The sequence below is a fragment of the Melanostigma gelatinosum genome, assembly GCF_949748355.1.
Source record: "Melanostigma gelatinosum genome assembly, chromosome: 3".
In the NCBI taxonomy this organism is placed as follows: domain Eukaryota; kingdom Metazoa; phylum Chordata; class Actinopteri; order Perciformes; family Zoarcidae; genus Melanostigma; species Melanostigma gelatinosum.
This window is the reverse complement of record NC_136636.1, coordinates 5,467,738-5,492,540: the sequence shown is the minus strand read 5'-3', so window position 1 is coordinate 5,492,540 and position 24,803 is coordinate 5,467,738. Positions and strand designations below refer to the sequence as shown.

Below are 24,803 nucleotides of genomic sequence, written 5' to 3'. Positions count from 1 at the left end.
CACTTCATGATACGCAGCATGCCGCTGTTTCAAACGGACAAGTGTCGACGGGACAAACGTCGGATCGACATTATTGAACTATTCAGAGGGTGAGATGGGATCTCTCAAGACCACACTCTCAACAGTCCTATTGATGGAAAGTACTTTATAAACATTCGTGTAAATGGACTGGGAAATGCTTGGACAACAGAGTGACAAGCTGCCATCAATGCTACTTTTTAACACGAGTGAATGACTTTTTCCATGTCTTTACACTGAGCATTATGACTGTTGGAACATATTTTGGGGGTTCCGGTGTAGTCGGCGGATGTTCTGGTCCAGGCTTCTTCCTCCTCAGTGCGCCGCTCATTGTTTACAGTCCGATTAGCAACTTGAGATGTGAGAATGGAATTAAACAGATATATGAATGCAGATCAATAAAAAATAAAGCAAATACAAAAAGCTAAATCGCTGTCAGACGATAGGCACTGAGATTGTATTTCAACCAATACGTTCTACCTCTTTTGCTCTACACACGGACTGTTTACTGGCATGCAACCAAAGCCTGCTCAAACATGATTGGTCGATACTACTCGGATTACAAACGGACTACAAAAAATGTAAACCAGAAAGCTTCCGATACCGAAATCTTGTTGCCTACAGATTCTGCAGTCATATGCAGATATCTGTTTGCAGAGCGTACTGGTGTACAGATTAAAATGTGCGTAAAACAGCGCCGGCATCTACCATGAGTTGAGATACTGGAGTGGGAAAAATCCCTAGTATTGTATTCAATATTTGTAACATGTTTTTTAATATTCAAAAGTCAGTATTATACAATAATGTTATAAGTACTGTGAGTCATCAGTGCATGTTTCCCACCATGTCTAAAGGCTTCCTGTTCAAAGCAATCCCGTGCAACAGTTTGATCAAATATTAAACAAATAGTCTCTCATTGTGCCGTGACAAAAATCCCTCACTGCTGCTTGCTTTCTGATGACCCACCTTTGTTGTCATTGTCCCACAGCTCCTCTCTTATATAATACAGAGAGTACACTGCATCTTCACCGTGACATCATTGACACTGCTTTTAATGGGTTGACATGTGCATCAAAAGACATAATTAGATTGAGTTTGCCTTAGGATGGCCCGTCGCGGAGCTCACAATGCTGTGTGTTCAATCGTCAGTTAACCTGATTATTCAGCCACCGCATGGAGCCACCGGGAGGTCAGCTGGTGGCCCCCCCTGCTCGTCAATCGGTCAACCTGTTCCCTGGGATGCGGTCCAGACCACAAAGCAAATCTATATCACACCACTTATAGAAGTAGCATGCACGACTGCAATACACCTTTCTTTTCCAAGGCTATAGATCAGATAGCACGCCAACACTAATGATCTTCATCTCCATTTCCTCGCCTCACCCTGTCCTGTTGAAGGTTCGATTTTACCGTTAAGCAAATTAGATTTCATCCCACTCAGCGCAGATGCCAAGCCGCAGCATGGCGGCCGCAGCACTTGAACATATATACTCAGAACCTGAGGACGGCGGCCTCCTTTTGCCCCAACCACTCGACACCTCTTGAGACCTGAACTCGCTCTTTGCTCATTTGAAATGTGGAGCGTTGTTACCTCTCGACCTCCCACGGCTTAACCCTGTATGCAGCGCGCAACATTGGAGGTTGTCAATGCGTGTTTTGCTCGGCTCCAGAAGAGCTCTGCAGCTCGTTCGGTGTTTGAAAACCGGCATGAACAAAATTAACGTAAAATAATGAGAACTGGAAACGGGAGAACTGCAGCCGAGGTCGCTCGTGACTCATAATCCGGACACATTGATTGGTCTACAGATGGGTGGTGTAATCATGTCCTCCAGAGCTCAACGCACTGTGCTGCTACTTATTGAGATGTGTATGTGTGCTAAAGTCTTTGTTTTTTTACATTGAGGAAACCATTTTCTAAAATGTTCTGGGCTTCATCCAGTTTTATTTAAAAAAACTATCTGGGAGTGTATATGTGTGTTGAATATAAAAGGGGCGGTTACTTCTCCTCTATGTGGCTTTTAGCACAACAAACAGCAGACCTCCACCCACACAGGAAACACAAAGCTATATTCTGTCTTCAGGCAGAGCGTTTGATGTTAGCCCCGACAAAGGCAGCAACTCCAAAAGAGCCTTTCACTGGCTTTTCCAAATGCCCCCATGCGTCCTTTCAAGTGGTGAAAAGATACGTTTGTGGGTGTGCCCCTTGTTTCAGTCTGAAGCAGGCATTTGTTTCACTTGTTCGAGCATCCTTTCAAGTGGCGACGGCTCTCCGAAACATCGAGAGCTTTAAGCTCGTGATCTGGCCTCACATCCGTCATAATACCTACATTATCCATGTGGTTACACTTCCTACGTTGTCATTTGTTCCACAGTTCAGCGCAGAAACAGTGAAATGACGATGGAACATAGCTCTTTATTGTGTTTACGACTGGCCATTCAATAGTACACCCAGAGAGAACTGTGTCTGTTTTGCCCCAAGTCACCAGGTGCTGCCTCTTGCTCATCCATAAATGTCTCAGGTACTCTGTAATTTATAAAGATGAAGTGAATAATTTATATTGACTTCAGGTTTTTTTTATATCAGCCACCACTTCCCTGAGCCCCATGCAGCCCATGCTATGCCTTGGATTTTTTTTCCTGGAACATATGCGGCATAAAAATATAACTAGACACCGATAAGCACAATCCATCAAGCGTTGCCAGAAGGGATATTTGCATGGGAGCTCACTTCCTGATGGACTTTATAGAATTGTGCCTGTGGGCTAGCACACCTGACGTGTGCTAATTGGCTATCAAGAGAGGCTCTGAGAACAATAGAGCTTCACGCTTCCCACAACTGCGTTCACGCTTCCCATCGCCCAAAATGAAAGACAATTAAGGAGCGTGTGGTACTGTTGCATGGCAGTTTCTCCTAACTGGACACCTTTTAAAGCAAATATTGGAGAATCAAGGATTCCCCATTGTTGCTGAGGCAAAGTATCTAGACGATATTGCCAGCCCACACACACACACACACACACACACTGATGTAGACCTGCCAGTGTTCTTTATGTGCTCAGTGAATGGCCATGAGGATGAAAAGTTGTGCAGCCAGCCTATTGATGGGCATGTCTGTGCAAAAGCGCACACACACACACACACAGAGGAAGCCTCGCCCTCAACACCCCCATCACACACACACACACACTCTTTAATTCGTCTCAAATATTGGTCTGCCTCCTCATCTCTCGCTGTGCGTCCATGCGTGACCAATCCCACCGACATTTTCCACCGCAGGATTAACTGTGTAGCGCGCCGGGCTGCTCTGCCTCAGTGCACCTAAAGGGGCTGACCCCGAGGTGTCTCCGTGTGTGTGTGTCTGTGTGTGTGTGCGTGCGTAAAGAGGTGGCCAGCAGGACGCTCCTTAAAAGGCTAATAGATCCTTACTGCTTATCACGAGTGGGCGTGCAACTAAATCATCTCCCCTTGTCAGGACTATAGGCGGAAAAAAGCTTGTTTCCCGGGAATAATTAATCCTACTTGTTGGCATGATAATAATATTGAGGAGAACACGTTGCTAGGCACCTGGAGTGTGTCCTCACGAGCCGTCGTCTCTGACAGGTGGGCCGCCAGTGATGGAGATCATCCTCTAGTTTAGCTTCCTGCCTGCAGGACCTTCCGATTGCATGACAACAGAGTCACCCTCTCTGGAGAAGGGGATTGGATTCAGACTGTAGTGCGTGCAGTGTGTGCGTGCAGTGTGTGCGTGCAGTGTGTCTGTGCAGTGTGTGTGTGCGCACAAGGCCTGCGTGTCCAGGGCACGTCTGGAAGCAGAGCGGAGCCCGGTTACCATGCCTACACAGTTTTTTTTCTTTTTTGGGCCAAGAGACAGTGCGTTTATCTTAACGAGTTCATTTTCAAGCTTATGTTTGCCTCCGTGCTCTCCGTCAGCTGTGTACACACTCTAAACAGCCATGGAGCAGAGGCCTTCGCCATTGCTAAAAGTCACTTGGGTGAAATAGCTTATTGATTCTTGTGTGTGTGTGTGGGGGGGGGGCATGATTAAATTGAGGTCTAAGTGGACACTTCATCTGAGAGAATAGGAAAGTAGAGGAGCCGGTCTGCTTTTGTCCGGGTTCTGGTCCACTTCTATTTCCTCTTTGATGTGGATAAATTAATTGCCTTCTATTCTTTTTTTGTGTTAGAAATAGATTGTCGCATTGTACTTCCAATTTTAATTAAAAAGAAAATGGGGCTTCACAAGTTTTGTTAACCATATAGTCTTGAAACTACTGTCACGGAGAATACTGGTTTATTAGTCCTGAAGATGAAAATCACTCACCTGCTCTTTACATCTTGAACTTGAATCGTGTGTTGGATTATGTTCGAGACATTCGCTTGGCTTTCTGCACAGGTGCCGTGCAGCCAGAGACGGAACAGACGTTGTTGTGCACATTGTGTTCAGTAGGTGTGCTAATCAGGAGTCGGGATCCTCTGATCGCTGCCATGATCACTGAGCGCACCATCTGTGGTGCTCCGATGACCGGCAGTCTGGCTGAGAGAGCCGGAGAACAGTCTGCCGCAGTCTCTCCCCATCTTCACAGGGCTGCAGAAAATAAAAACCTGGAACCACTCAACACTTGCCTCTCCGACACGTCTTAAGCCACGCCGCCATTACAACAGTAAACATTTCAGCTAACCCACATGACGCATGCGGCCCCCTCGCGGATGTTTTTTTTTCTTCTCTTTTTTGATTTATCTGTGTTAAGACACATGTTGTTTGATCAGCTTCAGTGCGCCGCGCTTAAATAAATCAACTGTCAACGCGGATCTGGAAATAATTGAGAAGGCTGTTAAACGGCCACGGACAACGGAGAACTGTGCACGCATGTGGGCAATTTCGTCCCCGGAATTCCGCCTCTTTTTCATTTTGACGTCACAGGGCGTAAACGGTACCCGGTCGCATATCTGGTTCTCGCTGAGTTCAAATTGTTCGAGGCGGAACTCCCCCCCCCCCCCCGCGACCTGAAACAAACATGCTCGACTCCACGATGCATCAACACCAGGACAACTTTTCATCAGATGCCTCAGCGATCGGTGTGAAAGATAGGGGGTACCTGTTACCATGGCAACTTATAAAAACCATACACAGACATGCATTGGGTTTTCTCATATTGATTCGGAGCTCAGAGAATAAAGCACATGGTATCAGCCAAAGGCAGGCTGGCCTGCTTCTGTCTGCCAGGCTCGAGGCTTATTGACCGTTTTTTGACAGACTGAGCAGCAGAAAAACGGGCCGCGTGCCCAAAGTTCAATTAAAAGCGCCACACTGTGTGTAAGCATATTCGCCAAACGGTGGGAAACGTGTAAGTCGGTCTCCGTGCTACCTCAGCGATTTGGTTGTCCTTCAGGGAAGTCGATGGCTTCAGAGTAACTCATTGAATTAAACAAATCCCCTCTGACACTGTAACGTTTGTCTTCACCGGACGGGTTGAAGGAGATTCGTGAGCATCACGTGAGCTACATTTTCAGGTTTGTGCAGGGCCATGAACTGTTACCACCTGCATGCTTCATTCTGTGCTCTCAAAGCAGAACGTGTGTGTGTGTGTGTGTGTGTGTGTGTGTGTGTGTGTGTGTGTGTGTGTGTGTGTGTGTGTGTGTGTGTGTGTGTGTGGGGGGGGGGGGGGGGGGGGGGGAGCAACATGGCTTTTGAACGCTCGGCACTTTCCTCTCATTCAGCCCGGTCTCGCCCAAGGAGGGGGTGGGTGTGGGGGGTGGGGAGGGGGGGCAGCAGGTCAAGAGAGCATTATTTTGATTCCAGTGACAGAATACGGCTGCATCTTGTCGTGGTCTGATAACCTTCAGTGATTGCTGCTTGAGGGAGATAATAGATGTGTCATGAATTAAAGGTGTTGTAAAAGAAAGAAAATGTGTCTGTGAGAGCGCAGTGAGTGGGCTTATCTCGTTTTTTTATTGAATTTGTCCACAAATCAAGTGCCGGTGACAGACGGGCAGAAAAAGAAGCGGTATTTACGAGAGTGTATTGAGTTACGCGACCTGCTTAAACTTTCTCCCTGACGTCCTTTTATGGCATTTTAACAATCGGTTCAGAGTGTGAATAAATGTTTGCCTTCATGCGTGCAAAATGAGTGAATCAACTGGGCTTGAAGTTGCGAATGAGCCAGGGAATCGCAGAGAAAGAGGAAGAGGCTTTCCCCCGGGGCAGTGCCCAGGACAATGTCAGGTCTGTCTGGCCCGAGTGCATGAACACTAAGCTTTTCGGAACTGGCAGCCCGCCCCCGGTACCTACCCATCTCCCCTGGCGTCCAGAGCTGTCCGGCCCCGGAGCACTAAGCGTTTGTGCAAAGTTCATAAGGCTTCCCTCTTGTTTGTGTGGCCGTAATGGCAGCTCCATCCTGTTGTAGCTCAAAGAGTGCTTATGGGCTCCGAGGGCCTAGCGCTGGCGCGGCAGAGCCGTGTGAGTGTTCTCAGTTACTGACTTTGGCTCTCATTATGAAAAGACCAGTGTCTCTCCCCCCCCCACCACCACCACGACAGCTCCGAATCTCAGCCAGCAGAAAAGGCACGCAATCTACTATTAAATGTAATTAGCTGGTTGAAATACATTTAAATTGAAATTTCCCATAACAAGCTGCTAAACGACTTCATATGTGTCCAGTGTTATAAAAAGGTACTCAAATCTCACCTCCACCGTTCCCCAGCAGTCAGCGTTTGTGAGTGATAATAACCTTGTTCTTTGCGGCTGCAGGTTTGGTGGAAGCGGCCTTGCTGGTGTTCCTACCGCGGTTACGACCTGCATCAGCATAATTCAAGCATGACCCCCCCCCCCCCTTTCATTTTCTGCCCTTCTCCCTGTTAAAACCCCAAGTCTCAGACGAGGGTCCACACCCATACATCATCCAGACTGGGGGAGCTTCCCCCCCCCCCCCCCTCATGTGTCGTGGGAGAGAGACTGCGTTTTTCTTTTTTATACGTGCGTGTGCGTGTTGTTGGGTTCTTATCGACAGTCTCAGCACTCCCTGTGCACTGAGCTTTCCCCTGACATGTCAACCAGCCTCCACTCTACTCCCTGTGTGTAGTCTGGCAGTCTCTGTTCACCAGCGTGGAACAATCAAGAGTCCCCTCCAATCCAGCTCGCATGCTACAAATCATAGATTTTTTTCGATCCAAAAATCCCCTTTTCGGGGTAGGAAGAGAGGAGCGTCACTGCAACAAAAGCGGACCAACGCTGAGCGACAATCTCTCAGCAGCATTAGCAATTAAGGAGATTGTCACCGGCTGACAGAAGAAGATTGCAGGCAAACAGAATTTCACACAGCAGGCGACCACCCCCCCCCCCCCCCCCCCCCCCACACACTGTATACTCTCCATGTTCAGTCTACAGTGGATCACTGTAAATGAAAGAGTTTTCAGCGCGACTTTCAGGTGCGGCAAACGTCTTTGTGGGGAGCGAGATGGAACTTGCATTCCTCCACTCCCCTTTGTACGCCCACTGTGAATAGCCTTTGGATGGGGCTTTGTGGGAATGATTGTCAGTAGCTTAATGAGCCTCTAAGCCAAGCTAGGAGCTTTGGCAACACATGTAGCTACAGTGCCTCAGTTCCAGCGGGTACGGCCCGACGCAGAACGGGCCCGGCACTCTCCGCGTTTCTGCAAATCTGATCTTGACCCAGCTCACGGTTATTTCCCCCCTTTTTCTTGCGGATGGTATTACCTGGAAGAGAACGGTTGCTCCTCTCATGGGGAGCTGAGAATGAGGTGGAGTAAGTATCTCGTAGTATCGAGGGACGTCTGTAAAAGCTGCTGCAGCAGAATCGGGCTGAGCTTGTTTTGGTCTTTCTGTGTGCAGCAGGAGACACTCCGGGAGACAGCCAGTAGAGATATACTTTTATTTATTTTCTACAAAAGCTGATTCACATTGCTTGTTTTCTTGCTTTTTGTGAATGCAAAATACTTAAGTGTGAAGAATGAGCTTTGTGGCATATTGTAGATAAACCTGCCATTTCAGTTTTTTTTTGTTAATAATTCTTTCTTTTCTATCAGCACACACCCACCCGGGTCGCTCCTGAGAGCCAAATGAGCTCTATGACTAAACAAAGCCTTCAAAACTCCAAATAACTGTCGCAGGAAAAAAAATCAACAGTTTATGTAAATGTTTACTTCATGAGACGTTCTTGTCTTATTTACCAAGACGTCTGACAAATATCCGAGGAGGCTGATACTTGAATTGTGGAACATTCACAAGTGCTTCATGGGACACGTGAGTACCATCTGCAGCCGTGAATCTGGAATCGTGCTGTTTATTGTAAGTATGCAAAGCTCGTTAAGATAATGCTTCCTTTAGTTGAGTTAAGTTGTGGTGACTAATCACATTATTCTGTAGATTGACTCAACAAACAAACAAGTGAGATTAGACATAGAAAATAAATACATAATTACGCCAGCTGGCTGGAAGAATGATGCCCCTTACCGTCTGGTCCGCGCTGTTGCTTGGAAACATTGTGTGCATTATGAACAAACAGTCAGTGACATACACCCGTAGTTTACGAACTAAATCCTGCAAAATGAAGGTCGGACTGTTACGTTTTGTTTGTAGACGTGTTGATTGAACTGCGTGGTCATTGTGGAGGATGTAATTTGCGCTGCTGTTGAACTGTTAGTATAAAGGTGTTGGACATGAATAATAAACACAGTACAATCCCACAGCAGCACAAACTGCAGCCTCCAAAATGAACATTATATATCAATAACAGCTTTATTGCAGGACTGTTGGCTCAGATGGCATTAGCGTTGGCCCGGCGTACCTAACGAGCTCGTTAGGATTCCTTGACTGTAGCGTGATGGGTCTATTGTTGTCTCTGTAGGGCGTCCAATGAGAATAGCGAGACTCCGCCTTGTCCGATTTTAAAGTCGTGAATCACGAGTGTCTGTCTTGGATTTGTCTCAACACAACCTTGGCCCGACCCTACGCAGTGATGGAGAGGCACAGGAAGTGGGCCACACATCCGACAGCTGTGTCAAACAGCTTACCCAGAGTAACGCTGTCCAGATGCTCGGCTCCAGCACGGAACAGGAATTACAGTGAGCAGAGAAACTCCAATCCCGCAAACTGAAATTATGATTTTGACTGCATGTATATCAGACACCTGAAGGGATTTGTTTTTTTTAAATGGATGATGGGATTTCTGTAAAAATGTGGTTTTGCTGCTGCTCAGTGCGCGCTGGGAACATCAGGATTTCTTGGTTGTTTAGCGGGAAATAAATTCCTTCGAGGGCCTGATGGAGGTGAGGATTTGGGATATATATATATAAGAGCCATCGATCATGTCTTGCTGTGGCACAGTTTCGTCTGGGGAAATTGCCAGCGTCAGTCAGACGAGGTGGATGCATGCGGAGCGGAGCACGCTGTGTTAGCTCTCACAAAATATTATTGCAGTCCCTGCAGTCCGGCTTGTGAATTCATCTCTCTGCCGGCTACTCTGCGAGGATCACACACTAATGTGATTACGGTCCTGGGCGAAGGCCCACTCCTGCGGGACTTCAAAGAGAGCAGATCAGAGGGAAAACGAGAAAAAAGCCGTAAGCTGTGATGCGCACAGGTGCAGTGCACTTTCGGAAACTCTCTTTTTGCTTTAAATGTATTAACAGGTTCAAAGTGAGGACTCTGACAGCACCTGGTATGCTGTTCTACATACAGTACAGCAGCTCAAACATTCTGCATGATTTATTATCATGTTACTCGTTTAAGTGCTTTCAATCAGCAGACATAAGACTAGAACTGAAAAGGCATATTATAATAATGAAGCTCAATTTACCGTCAAATTTTTATTGGTTTACCTTTTTCCTCCCTTTGCATTAATTAAGGAGACATTACATGTGGGAATTAAGTGTGTGTTGACATTGCACAACACCTCTTCATCGATGAACTAAGGCCACCACATCTTCATTATGGATGTGCATACATTTATATTTATATTGACATACTGACATGAAACGAAATACAAAAATATTTGGTGTGGTTTGCAGTTTTAAGAGTATTCTCTTCAGGACCGAGCCCTGAGGACACTAAAGAAAGAAGGTTAATTATGGTTTATAATTTACAATTATTTATTATGAGCAGAACGAGGCTGCTGCCCGCTAGCCAAGCCGGCTAACTTCCAGTTAGCCCTGCGCTACCTTAAATGGTGATTAAATAATTCAATCGTGAGGCTTTTCCAGACTTTTCAAATGTTATCGGACCGAATTGATCAGATGCCGATGCTGTAACGAGTCATTCCGCGGGGGTTGTGACGCATTATATCATTTACAGCCACAACAGTAGTGATGGCGGCGGCTACAACGTATTGGCTGTTCATGTTACGCTAATGTAAGTAGAGAAAAACAGATTAAAAAATAACACAAGCGATAATAAATGTCATGAATGCGTCATCCTTATCATGGAAGATTGTATCGTGAATTCTTTTTCAAGCCCATTTTAACGCCCGGCCGTAATGTAGAGACATCACCGTACTGTACCGTTCAGTGGAGTTTTCACTGCTGTATGGCCTGATTACTCTGTGCACAACTTTATAGTTTACACAGACAAACACAGCTTTCACACAGACAAAGGAGCAGCTAATTAGGCGCCGGAGAGACTCATTGCTCTTTGTTCATGAAAAAAAAGGAAAAGCTTTTAGAGAATTGCCCATTACTGACAAGACGGAAACCCCTAGTGGTTGGAAAACCTCTTCAGTCGTCGGTGCACTTGATTTCAAGTGAACTGCATCACACGTTCACTTGTTCATGATCATCCTGCTGTGGTACTGTATGCGGCAACGCAAGGCTGTGCGGGGTCGCTGCAGGTTAGACGTGGCGTATCCCCTGCGGAGGAGAGTTCACCTCGGGTCGTTCTTATTATTTCATATAGAACACGGGGGGTCACGAACCCCACGGCTCATCAGTGCAGCTGCTCGATATCGTTCTCATTCCTCCACACCTGGGAGCTTTCCCCTAACCCTCCACCCTCCAGTCCCCTCATCCCGCCAAAGCCACAGACCCCTGAAATATTAATGCTGGGAGAATTGAACTGCCACGCTTTCCGAAGTGCAGCAAGAGAACGAGACAAATCTCAATTAGGCGAGCATATTATCTAATATCGCTCCCACTTCCGAATCTCATTCAGCGACTTGTTTCTGTTGCTTTTTTCTTCTCCCACGACTGATATTTCAATAATAGATGAATTGCATGGCCAAGCAAGTAGAACATGGATTGTTTGAATTGTTGCCAAAGGTCAGAATATAATCTATTTCAAATACTGAAGTGGGGGAAACTAAATCGAGTCTGAACACAGACGGAAAATGAATTCATAAAGAAAGAATCTTACACGAGCTTTGTGTTTGAACCGAGAGCCTTGCAAGCTAAATGAGCGATTGATTGGAGAAAAAAATAGCAAAACGAGGAGCAAAGAAACTGCGCTCATTACGCACATCAGAGGCAACGCGAGTCAATCGGCGCTTAGTGTTAATCAGCTCGGCCTTTTGTCTGAATTGTTCTGGAGTGATCAAATGGGAATCAGTGCGGAGGCATTATCGGGATGGCGAGAGGGGGAGTGCGGGGCTGCCGTCTTCCCCCGTCTCAGGTCTTTAACGTAGAGAATATTTTTAATCCATGCTGACAAGACGAGGATCTGCTTAATCCTATTACAGGCTCGCACATTAAACTACAGTAGGCCCACCCGTCTCTGCCTGTTGTCTTTGTGTGAGAGAGAAGCAGATGGTGCCAGCTCAAGAGCCTACTGTAGTGAACTGCGCTTGGACCCCCACCCCGTTACTAGACAACACATCCACAAGTGTGTGGAATGCTGGAGGAAACAGCTTGTTGTTGTGCTATTCATTTCCTTCGGAATCGTACCCATGTGATCCTTACAGGCGTGGGTTCCATTTTATATGTTTGTGAACGTGTTTAGGGGTCAAAGTTAAGGTGTAACGCGGTGCCAGATGGCCGAACCATACGAGTCACGAAACAGAGAAGAGCTTGCCAATTGTACCGCAGAAGTGTGCCAAAGTTTGTGGAAGCGGCACGGCGATAAGAGGACACAGTTTCCAATAGTTTGGGGAACGCTGAAAGACTCGAACAAGAGAATTGAGGTGAAGTAGGGCAGAGTAATGTAAACAGAGTGTTTTCTTGATAAGAAAATAAGAAATGTTACATTGTTAACAGTGTACTTAAATCCTATCATTCAAAGCTATTTCTAACCAATTGCATGCCATTTTCTTAATGAACTGAAAGACCACTTCCCTAAATAACGGTTGGTTTAGTCAGCTAAACACACCGCATGATGTTGTTTCGGTTTCGAAAGTTGGCAAGATGAGTGCTTCCTCTGAGGAAACTCTTTCTAGTCACAGACACAAACTGCTCCTCGGTGTAAAGAACTGTGGAAGACAGGAAGACACAAGTGGTGTGACGATACTGCGACTACTTAAAAGCCAGTTTTGCACACTCCGAGACAGTTCCTATCAGCTGCAATAGGCCGACATGAAACAGAAGCAGACAGGCGATGTATACTGTTCACTAAGACAGGAAATACCACAAACTACACGCATCACCATCCGATAGAGCAAAGGCAAGCCAGCAATTAGACGCATCCCGGGGAACGACGACCAGCTGCAACGTTACAACGTGCCGTCACTTCATTAACAGAAGTTGTTGCTATTTTAATGGCAAATGGAACATCAGATGTTTTTGGACATGAGGGATTTTAACCGATACATGACTGACCCGTGCTACAAGCTTCCAGGATATAAACACATCACACTGTGGGATTTAAGGATTTAGATATACAAGATGAAGATTGTTATCAGAAGTGTCTGACAACACTATGAAAAGGACCCTTCAGAGAAATTCAACATTTTTTCTTTACATTCTGCTTGATCTGGTTCGTTTGTGAAAGTGTCTAATCAAGTTTCCCTAAAGTGGAAGTCTCTTTCTGATCCCTGACTTGTTGCTGGAAGGTGGAAATCTGAGCGAGAGTTGCAGAGAGTCGATGTTGTCACAGTACAGAAACAGTAGCTTAGAGAAGAGTTTCAAAGTCATTGCTGAATATTTAACTGACTTCGACAAATTGGGTGCGATGTGAGATTTCAGAACGAGACTTCTAATTGAATGAGACTTGGTTACACACACACACACTTTTTCTCTCTCTGGTTGCATTAATGTTTCTCAGACACTTAAATAACAATCTGAGCCCGTCAGTGTCAAAAACAAGCACTTTTAGTGCTTTGCCCCATAGGATTACATTGCAGCCCGTTTTGCGGCTGCAGCATTCTCCTTCAATACTGGCATTTGAAGGATTGTTTTCCCCATTCGTCACTTTGACACAAAAACATGGGGAAATCGGGTCCAAGTTGCACTTTAATGATGATGGGAAAAATTAGGCTACAATGCCTTTGTACCAAACTACATTCGAAAGTGTTTTGGTGTTGTTGTTGACAAGGAAGAGTTGCTCTACATCTGTCATCCAGAGAAAGCTTTAAAGTGGCACATTTCACTTGGCCCACATGACTTCAGTTCCCTCTCCGTGCCCCCTCCCCTCCAGAGCTTCTGTCCCCTCTGAGCCTTGGCTAAGTAAGGTTGGGGGTTCATATTGGCCTTCCCACCGTGAGCAGCTTTTAACCTCCTGCCAGCTTCATCAATCTCAGGCTGCCGTGATCGCTGCTGAAAGGGGCGGGGATTAGGAACAGCCTGCCGTCTGTAAATCAGGCGAGCTTGAAGGGGGGGGGGCCCTCTCGCGTGCAACACATGGGTCCGGTAGGCACCGACCATACCCCATGAATGTAGACATCATCACTTGCAGCAGTTAAACCCCGAGAGCGGACCTCCCTCAACCAGATGGCCGGGCTGGTTCTCAATAAATGTTTAACGACGGGAGAACAAATTAAATCAGGAGGCAAATACCCGAGCACAGTTTGAACAATGTAATCCATCTAAGGTGCCGTTCGGTTCCTAAAGGATTTTGGCCGGCACAATAGGACAATGAGAAGACAACGTCTTGTGGGGATTGTAACCCCCCTCACTCCCTCTCCACAAGCCAATTAACACAAAGCCCTTACCTTTTGATTTTAATCTGTTGTTCAGCAACATAAATCACCATGTCTGGGAAAAAACCAAACAAAAGGAAAGCCTAACGCATCTTCTATCGTTTCATAATGACTCTGAGACACCAATCTTCAGTTGGAAACAAAGTCAATAGGCCTGAATTGTGATTGAGCGGAGTGCGTTTCTATAATGTACAGCACACTCAAGAGTCTCTGGCCTTGTCGGTGGGTGGGGCAGGGGTCACAATGGTTCAGAGGGCCGGCATTGAGTCACAGATAGAGTTAATACCATTAACATGAGGCATGGTTGGAAAGTTCAGAGTGCACGTTCATCTGGAAACAGATCTGCACGGAATGAATGGAATCGACTCTCTTGTCCGATGGTCAATTATTTAATTACATCCCTTGAACCGGAGTTTGGCTCCAGTGTTTCCTATTGAATTTGTTAAAGGAGAGATGACATGAACCCCTTTGAGATCACATCCCCGGTTCACCGATTGAACAATTTACGCACAAAGGATTTACAACTTATTCGGAAGTGTTGTGAAAGTTGTGTAGATGGATAAAAACAATGTATTTATATTCTTCTTTTTCGAACAAAGTGAATTTTCGCTTGATTTGCGTGTCCGAAAAAAATGACATTTTTGTGTTGGAGTGTGAGGAAGATATGTGGCTTGTGAAAAATGGGTCCAATATTTACTTTGGTGAATCGGTCATAATCTGTAACCGCAAAGGGCTAAAATATTCCGTGTCAACGGGGTATAGGTGACAGTAAGGCAGCTAAAGACGCTCTAACCTGTGTTTCAAGGGGACTTTAAGGCAGCAAGTAAAGAAGCCAGAGATGGATTCAAGCCTCATTGTGAACAGCTCTTCTCTAGACATTGCAGAGCTGGTTGAGCGCACATTAGCTATTGTACATGTCTTGGTTACTGCTGCTTAAATGCACACACGCCTCGAAGCCCGATCAACACTCATACAGTAATTGCAGCTGCTGGACTTGCATGTTAAACCCCTTGTTTTACATGAACACTTCCTACAGACCAGCAGTTTTATGATTTCTCTAAAGATCTAATGTTTTTGCCTTTACTTCTTTGTGTTATTATGGTGTTTGCTAGCTGTTCAGCTAATTACTCCAGCGTGACCCATCGAGCCGGATCCCCCAGCCAACACGAGTCAGACTAATGAACTGACACCCCAGAGCGTCAGAGCCCTGCTGCACACACTGAAGCTCCCATACATCGCTCTGCACTCCGGACCGATCACGTGCTAATCGTGGTCCAGACTCCGGTCTGTGAGCTGGAGAACGGTCCAGTGCTCTGTTCCTCCGCAGCCTGTCAGTGTGTGAGTGCAGACTGCTTACTCTCACTGACTGTTAAATACGTCAGCCATTTATGCCTCGCACCCCTCAGGCAGCAACATTTGCTGCAATAAAAGGCAAATGTGTAGCCGCATTGTTAATCTCTTTGAGTCATTGTTATCGGAAACATGCAGGCACGGAGGAAAACAGCGGCTGAGTAGCATCCTAACTTTTGATGGTGATTGTGATTTGAATCTTGGCTTGGTTCCCCCCCCACACTAATGCTGAACATCTGCCATGCATTAATAAATCCACAGGCCCCTTCGTTTGTTTATATATTTCCATTGTCGCACGAGTAATAAATACACCCTCTGCTACACATTTCCACCGACATCAAACTACAAAACAAGTCTCAAGGGGAAGGGGAAGGTGCGAGGCCTTTATGTGAATATTTCTTTGTCGCAGCAAAATTTGAACCGGCGCGCCTGGTTATGCCAGGCTGGGCAGAGAGCAGTCGGGCTCCCCGGTCACGGGGGATTTGTTGTGTTTGGGGTTTGCCTTTTTTTCCCCGTCTGCCAGCGCGTGGGTGGATTCATGGGGCCTCCTCCGTCTGTGCTTCCCTCACAGGTACATCATCTTCGGCGCGCCAGGGAAATGCACTGAGGACCGAGTAGGAGAGAGAGCACTCGTTTCTTGAGGACGTCCGAGATTCAAGGAGAAACCATGCAGAGGAACCCCGGATCGGTGGCCGCGCTGGGCTTGATCGCCTGCGTTTGTGCCTTTTATACGACTGCAGCCGTCGACATCCCACTGGAGGGTGAGTGCCATCGTGGGTTATGAAGGAGGGTTTGTTTCAATGTCTGCTAACAGGGAAGTTCACTCAAATTACAAAAAAAGTGTTTTGAAGTTTTTACAGCGACTGCTTTCTGTCAAAGAAATAGTGGACATTGTTCCTGCAAAGACAGCTTTGCTGTAGAGTTTTTGTTGACACCACAAAGAAAATTTCCATTCAGATTGTACAGAAGTCTATGAGAAACTTCTCTCTTGATTTATTACCTCAGTAAACATTGGAAACATGAGTTTAAGGTCTCAATCTCTAGTTTCAAGTCTTCTTCAATACAGCATGATGATCATGTAGTAGATTATGGTCTCATTTAGAATAAAATAGATAAAGCAGAGTATGCTTTAGGGCGTGGCTGCCTTGTGATTGACAGGTCGCTACCATGGCGTTTGTCTGGTCCCTTTCACAGTGTGCGTCCAAAATGCCGAACTTAGGCTTCAAAACGGCAGTCTACCAACCAGTGGGTGACATCTACACGACAACCACTTCTTATATACAGTCAAAGGTTTCAACCCTCATGCAATGCATGCTGGGAAGTCTGCTAATATGCTGATGACATTTGTTTAGAAACTTAATTTGATGCGTTTAATGAACACTCAGCAGCACATTCATTCAAATCATCATCTCAAATTTTGATGAATACATCTTAGTTCTGAAATGACTGAAAAAGTCCATTGATATGAGGTCAATAATAAAAGATGAGTTGTTTTCCATTCAGTTGCTGTTTGAAGTTTTACAGTGAAACAGTGAAACAGTTCAGCATGAATCGACTGAATTGTGACACTTACTTTTCAAACACACGTTGAAAGCTCCTTCAAGATGCCGCAGCGGAGTATGTAAAGGACAGGAGTGTCACAAAGGGAGCCTTAGAACTCCTAATGTTCATCTAGAGAGGACTTGTCCTCGCATTTATCTTCAAGTGCTTTTAACGGGAAAAGAGGTGTCGAATAATTTAGAGGCAGATGAATCGCACCACAGAGGACGGTTACAATCATTTAGCGTTCTGTGAATGGAATATATTTACAGCTACTCTCTGCTTTGAGTCACTTTTATTTTGTGTGTGTGTGTGTGTCTTTTGTGTTGGAGCCACAGTTTCCTTGGAAACGCATATCAAACCTCTCCCTCTGAATTATTCAGAAATATCTCCTAAGGGGCTGATAAAGAACAGTTCAAACAGGTTTTCACAAAAGGTAAAAGTATTTTCTTGATGTCAGAGTAGCGTTTTAATTCAGCCCTCTGTTTTTTTTGCACGACTCGTGTCACGTGTGTGTTTAAAAGGGTTTATGTAGAGAATGCCTGTGACATGAAGAGATTATTTGCAAACCGCTGACTGTTTTTGTTTTGTTTACCCCCCCCCCCCCTGCTGCTGCTGCCATGGATTTTGTAGTTTTAGCTCATATAAACAGTAAGTTCGCTCTGCCGCACCGTAGCTGGTATTCGTGACATCCTCTGCTCTCGTCTGTTAATCTCCTCGGCTCGCCGTCGAGCACAGCGGCGGTTCTGTTCACAGCCTTATGTGTTGGATCTAATCCTCCTGTGTCATCCGTCGTGACTCCATACTAGTTGGCATTATAGCTTGTGTGACTCATGGCATGTCCTCGTCTTACCTTGACACGTGGTCACACGGTACTATTCATACTCATCGTGTTGTGTCTGTTCCACGCTTCGCTCATGTCACAACTCAAGAACAAATGAGTTCTATGCCAAAGTAGAACAAATCTAACAAAACGGCCGATTTGTTGAAAAGGTAAACCGTCAACTCTGTATGTAGAGACAGAGATACAATCATTAACATCATCACAGTGGTTCCCAAACTCATGGTTTTTCCTGAATGGAGGAATTATTTTGGCACTCCTTCCAAAAGGGCTTTTAGCCAGCACCAAAGGAAAATCACCACATCAAACAACTGTTGAACCAGCACAACATCAATTTAAATACGACATCTTTTGACTTCTTGCAGTGTACTCCCCTCTCATCCACAAGCGGCGTTGGCTGGATAAGCCAGCTAACCTGCATTGTTTCGACTGGGCCTGAAGCTGTGGAGCTATAGTGCTAATGGGTTCAGAGCGCTACCGACCAGTGTCGGGCTGTTTAGCAGCGCTAGCCGGCTCCCCGACTGGCATCTCCACGGAGCTGGTGGAACAGAAGTTAGCGGCATGCACCTTTCACGTTGGTTTGTAGTCCGTAGGTTTGGGTTTCATTGACTCAGGCATAGTCAGAGATAACAGCAAAATGCATCGACTTCTGTCAAATAAGGTACCACGGACCCATTGCCTTCATTGTACGGGGGTCGATCATGCTTACCGTGCTGCGTAGTCACCCCCCAAAAGGCCCATTCTGAGCCAGGGAAAGGCCCTGAACAAGACCACCCAAGGGGCCCCAAGAAGAAGCCAAGTGGTCACCAGATGATTAAAGGGCTTAAAAAGAAAGATCTGACAACATTCTGTACTTTTCTTTCATTATTGTTTATTTCTTATGAGATTCTGGACACTTTTACAATATCAAGCTTCTTAAAAGTAAAAGTTACTTTCAGATTGATTTCACAAATGTGTCCCCATTAAGGCTAAATAACCTGCGGTTGGGGGTCACAAGCCAAAGCGGATGGGAACCACTGCCCGTAGTGTCACACTGAACATGATACTTCTGAAAAGAGCTCTGCATCCCAGGCCCGTGTTGTGTCTCTCACATTCCCGTGCTCGTTTGTGTTTGTCGTCCAGTTGAGCAGCTGCCGACCATCACGGAGCAGTCGCCCAGCTCTCTCATCGCCTTCCCCTTCGACGAGAGCTTCCCCATGACGTGTGACGCCAAAGGGAACCCCGAGCCAGAGTGAGTACCGAAGCCTCGCGTCTCTCCGGATGGGAGGAGGGAGAGCACGGAGAGCCAGACACACACCCGTCACAAACAAACAAACAAACAAACAACAACAGTTTGCCACCAACATGTCGCATTTGGTTTACATCGTTTGGAAAATGAGCCCGGCTTAGCTGAAGGACTTGACCTTTCAAGACCGGCTTTCTTCATGCAGATTCAGATGGACGAAGAATGGCCAGGAATTCGACCCCTCTCTGGACCCCCGGCTGATGAAAGAGGAGAATTCTGGGACCTTTGTGATTCCCAATAATGGGAACCTTACAGAGTACCAGGGAACCTATCGCTGTTACGCCTCAAACAAACTGGGGACCGCCATATCGAAGGAGATTGAGTTCATTGTGCCCCGTGAGTAACATACATGTGTGTGTGTGTGTGTGTGTGTGTGCGGTGCTCTGTTACAGTGCTTTCAAATTGATTCAGGGCCAGCAGTCGTGTGTAATGACTGCACCTCTCCATTGTGTCATTGAGGCTCCCCGAGCTCTCCACCCACCGCAGCGTCTCATCTATAGCCCTGCATTGGATTTAAAGAAGAAAAGCAGGAAGTGTGATTCAGTCTCTCCATCATTTACTTTTGCTACACCTTTTTTTTTTTTCAGTACATACACTCTGCTCGGTGGGGGTCTGCGTTTGGCCGGGCTTCAGTCGCTCAGCAGCGGTGACGAGACACACACAATAGTCGTAGCAGTGATGTCTGTTTTGTTTCTGCAGGCCAACAAGTGAAAAAAAGAAATCCCAGAGTGAACAACTGAATGATGCAAAGCCTCCCACTAAATCCCAGAATGATATCACTGCCATCTCCTGGAGTAGAGGAGAACTGCATCCTACATTTGATTCATTCATGTCTGTTCTTTTTTGTCTTCTTCTAGATGTTCCGAAGTTTCCCAAAGAAACACTTGACCCTCTGGTGGTGGAGGAAGGCCAGGCTTTTGTTTTACAGTGTGATCCACCTCAAGGAATACCTCCGCTCCAGATCTACTGGATGACGATCAGTAAGTCATGTTTATGAGTCAAATCAACAGGGCAATTTAGTTCATAATAGCACGCCCTTTCATTCCCACCCAGGACATGCTCTAGTGCTCCTCACATCCTCAACTTGTATTTTCATTTGCACCCACATGAGACTGCATGAAATCCAGATCATGAAAGAATAAGAAATGTGGAGGAAAGACCCAAAAAAATGAAAGTAATTTAAAGAAATTCAACAAGAAGCACACAAAATGAGCAGGAATAACTCACCAATCAGTTGCCAACACACACACACAACAAATACACTTGAAATAATGAATGAAATGTGATTACAATTTTACTCCTTACCTTTTCTAAGGATGAATAACCTGTTGATATCTCTTGAGTATAACTAGTTTTTATGTGGCATCTTAATCTAAAAATCAACTGGTGGACGTTGCAAAACACTCAAGCAAAGAACAAGTACCTAAATGTAAATATTGTGCCACAGTACAGTACAGTGCTTGAGTAGAAAAATAGAGTCCTGTTGTGTCTTCTGGCTGACAAACGCTCCTCCTTCTGTGCTCCAGACCTCCAGCACATCGAGCAGGACGAGCGGGTGTCCATGGGCCTCAACGGAGACCTCTACTTCTCTCACGCCGTGGAGAAGGACAGCAGGAGGGACTACTGCTGCTTCGCCGCCTTCCCGAGAATACGCACCATCGTTCAGAAGACCGCCATGTCCGTCGTAGTGAAGACGAGTAGGTGTCACACTTCGGCGTCTCCGTCTCTACGCTCCCAGTGCCGATCGCTTCCAACGGCCTCAGCGATGCGTCCATGTTCATAGCTGCACTTCAAAAGCCATCAAAGTGTCACGCCGCCTTGTTTACGTGCATCTCCTTGGTTTGATGTTGTGGTTTTGATCTCGGTGATGTGTCTCATTGATCCACGCTGTCCTCATGTTCATTGTCTTTTTATGTGTCATCCACCTCCATTTCAGAAAACAGTGGCATGAGTCCTGAAACTGGTAAGTTTCAAGTCCTTAGAGTAAAACACACCGCTCATCTGTAAACAGCTGCATGCACGAGGCAGATGTGTGCGTTCAAATGTATGGAATTTAAAAGTGTAGCCGTCTGCTTTCTGTTTTACCGTCTGATTCTCTGCTGTGCTTCCTCAGCTAATGCAATCCATGAGAGAAGACCCGAATTTCTGACGCCCTCTGGTGTCAGATCAGAGACACGGCTGGTCAAAGGAGAGGACCTGAAATGGGACTGTATTGCTCAGGGATTGTAAGGAGCGCTTCCTTCTTAACATCCGACGCATTTTAGTATTATTTGTCCAACATTTTTGCTCTTTCGCCACACGTATCTGTCATTTTCTGTGTCACGTATAGTCAACACCTCGACCCCTCTTTGCCCTCTTTCTCTTAGTCCAACTCCACAGGTTGAGTGGGTGAAGATGGGTCATCCGCTCCCAGTCAAAGCCAAACTGGAGAATCACGGGAAACTGCTGATTGTGCCGAGAGTCGACCAGGAAGACGGCGGGAAGTACATGTGCAAGGCGAAGAACGAGCTGGGAGAAACCAGCCATTACTTCACGCTGATGGTGGAAGGTAACGCCGGACGTCACAGCGGTGTCAATATATTATTAAATTACATTTTTATACTGATGCAATGGTCCAATGTTTCCCAACCTAAGGATCAGGCCCCACCAAAGGGTCACATGATGAGTCTGACGGGTCATGTGATGAATAATAAAGCAGGAAAGAAGACGAAAAGGCAAAGTTCTGATACAACCATTTGTATTCATATTTTGGACTTTCCTCTTATCTTTGCTTCATGAAATATGAAACAATGTTCCCTCTTTGGGCCTCAAACAGTTGTTTAGATGAAGCTATGTGAGAAGTTTAGAGTGGAGAGGTGTCTTTGGTGGAACAGATAACAGCTGAAATCTAAGGGGACACTGGTTTATATAAGAGCTCACAAGGTGGGTTCATCTTTAACAATGTGTTGTGTCATAAGCTTTATCCAGAGCTTTGCTGTCTATTGATGTCAAATAAATGAAGCAGAAAGAACAATGTCCTTTTGAAATGTATGTAGAATATGCAAAATACTCAAGCGCTGTACTGATGAACGATTTTGAGGTACTTGTACTTGAGTAAATGTTCTCTCTGCTGACAGGTGTGTGTGCAAATGCACTCTTATGAACAGAATCGGTTGAAGGACTCCGGTGAGACAGTAGGCAGCTGAAGGGCCTCTCGTGTCTGCCGGGGGGCCAGACCCCCGAATGCAGCATTTACAGCAGCGGGACTCTCATATCGCCCAACCCGTGATTGTGTCCGCTCTCTGTGAGCGCCAAGTGTGTCTCTCGCGATGGCGCCGATGGGTTTGCTAATGCCACGCCGATTGTGTGTTCCCAGAGCCCCCGGAGTGGGTGGCTGAGCCCGAGAGTCAGCTCAGTATGATCGGCTCCGACGTGCTCATCAAGTGCTCCGCCAGTGGGACCCCTCAGCCGACGATAAGGTGGAGGGTGAACGGCGAACCTCTGCAGGGTGAGTCCCACCACAGAACCTCCTCGCTATTTCAAACCTTTCAGTCCCGATGACTCTGGGATTTAAAATTTGTTTTGTTGCTTTCATTTTTTTCAAATACAACTTATCACACGACTTATAACACGAGAGAGAGAGTTTAAAAGTGCTTGGTAGACCTGGCTGGTTGGACTTAAATATGGTTCTGACTTTCGAGGTTGTTGGAGAATTGTCCAGACGTTCATGTAGATACTTGGGCTGGGTGATTCATCTGTGTTTGTTGTGGCTGTTGATTGATTATGAAGAGACGATAATCGAGACAAAACGATGATTGTGCCGCATTCTATTTCGCAACCATGCTCTGGTTTTGTCTGGTTCTATAAATCCTTAACGCCCATTTATACATGAATACTGAAACAGGGACCCCGTCTTTTTATCGGGCTTTGTGGGTGTGACTTTGCCATGTCATCACCGTTCATATCTCGACAACCAATGCGTTTGTGATTTCTCTTTACAGAAGCACAAAGTTCTTCATGGACACAGCGTCTTCATACAGAGTTGCGGCATGAACGGTGATGATCTCAAACGCTCTGTTTTGTTTCTGTAACAGGGGCCCCTGCAGCCAACAGGAAGGCGTTCGGTGACACCGTAGCTTTGCACAACGCCAAAGCGTCTGACAGCGCCGTCTATCAGTGCGAGGCCTCCAACAAGCACGGGACCCTTCTGGCGAACGCAAACATCATGATTATGAGTGAGTGCTTCTTGGTTCCGCGAGCCGTCGCCACTTTCAGTTTCACCGTCAAAAACAGGATCCAAAGGTTCCGTTTGCGAGCACGTGTCAGACTTCGCAGTGAGTCACCGGGAGAGACGCTGCTGACTGATGTGTCAAGCTGGAGAGCCGGCGCTGATGCTGGCATGTACCCATAAAGCAGCGAGGAGCCCAGAAAAAGGGAGGGCCGTCTACGAGCTGTAACTCCGTCATTCGGGGCCCGAGCGGATCTCCCTGTGGAGCAACAAGCCTCGGCTCCCTGCCATTTATATGCTAACAAGTCCCCCTCCCTCCTCAATTGCATACTGACTTCAGGGCCATAAGACAAACATGTGCTGCTTTACAAGTGCAGCTAAAAAAGAAAAGAAAGAAAGAAAGTTGCGGAGTTTGTTCTCGGTGACACAGGAGTTCATAAAGCCGGACAGCCGCCGAATGCTAAGTCCCAGCGGCTGCCTTTGTAAACAATTAGGAGAGAGAGCATTTTAATAGGAGGCTTTGGCTACAACTGATAAGGCGCACGAGCCCGGCTTACTTATTATTCCATTGTTTTCATCTTTGATTTTTTTGCATTCACACATTGCAGACAACATGACAGCTGACTCGTTTTTTTGACACAAGGGAGCCGACAATTAACAGAGCTGTCACCTCATTTAACCCGCGAGGATCGGCCTCCTTTCCTTCCTGTTGTCGTCCGGTATTCAGACTGCTCCACCGATTGTTTTTCTGAAAGTAGCACAGTAGTTAAGGGCCACGACTCGGTTCTTCCACGGTGGATTATCCACATCAGGGCATCCTCTGCTTTTCCAACAACCTCAGATTGATGATCAGATTCTGCCTCTCGCAGATCTGGCCCCCATGATTCTGACCAAGGATGAGGAGGACTACTCTGCGGTGGAGGGGAAGCGAGTGATGATGCACTGCTCGGTCTTCAGCTCTCCTCCTTCTACCATCACTTGGTAAGTGTGCAGTTTGCTCCTGCCTCCCATACACCAGCAGAGAGCAGTAGATCTCAACCGCTGGATGCACACAGTCCCTCTGTACACACACACACACACACACACACACACAGCGTGTTTCTCTATTGGTGACCTGCTGTTTCTAAGGAACCCTGTCACTTCACACTTGTTCTGTTCTGCAACTTTCACAGTGTGTGTGTGTGTGTGTGTGTGTGTCTCTCCAGTCAGACTCCCACTGTGTTCTTATTTCATTTGGAATCAAAAGCACTTTAATTGGACTTTCTCCTGAACGTCCCCCAGGAGCAGAGACGACTCCCCTGAATCCGTGGAGGGGCCGAGGTTTGCCGTCCACGACAACGGGTCGCTGGAGATCTACGGCGCCGAGAAAGACGACGCGGGACAGTACACGTGTTTAGCCACAAACACACAGGGACCGGCCGCCCTCAACGCCATGCTCTACGTGAAAGGTAAACAGCTCTTCTTTGTTTTTTCTTATTATTCCTGTAA

General features: G+C 46.4%; 1 protein-coding gene across 2 annotated transcripts in view; it reads left to right on the top strand.

Annotated features, from left to right (window-relative positions):
* chl1b (cell adhesion molecule L1-like b) overlaps positions 1-24,803 on the top strand; it is a 60,620-nt gene that overhangs the window by 16,837 nt on the left and 18,980 nt on the right. For both annotated transcript variants that reach the window (XM_079297172.1, XM_079297173.1), the window contains exons 2-13: positions 16,015-16,204; positions 18,946-19,054; positions 19,254-19,444; positions 19,966-20,088; positions 20,635-20,805; positions 21,045-21,071; positions 21,222-21,333; positions 21,475-21,656; positions 22,464-22,595; positions 23,182-23,322; positions 24,185-24,296; positions 24,597-24,763. In XM_079297172.1, the coding sequence (XP_079153298.1) occupies positions 16,111-16,204; positions 18,946-19,054; positions 19,254-19,444; positions 19,966-20,088; positions 20,635-20,805; positions 21,045-21,071; positions 21,222-21,333; positions 21,475-21,656; positions 22,464-22,595; positions 23,182-23,322; positions 24,185-24,296; positions 24,597-24,763 (1,561 nt within the window). In that variant the 5' untranslated portion in view covers positions 16,015-16,110. The remainder of the gene's footprint in view (positions 1-16,014; positions 16,205-18,945; positions 19,055-19,253; positions 19,445-19,965; positions 20,089-20,634; positions 20,806-21,044; positions 21,072-21,221; positions 21,334-21,474; positions 21,657-22,463; positions 22,596-23,181; positions 23,323-24,184; positions 24,297-24,596; positions 24,764-24,803) is intronic.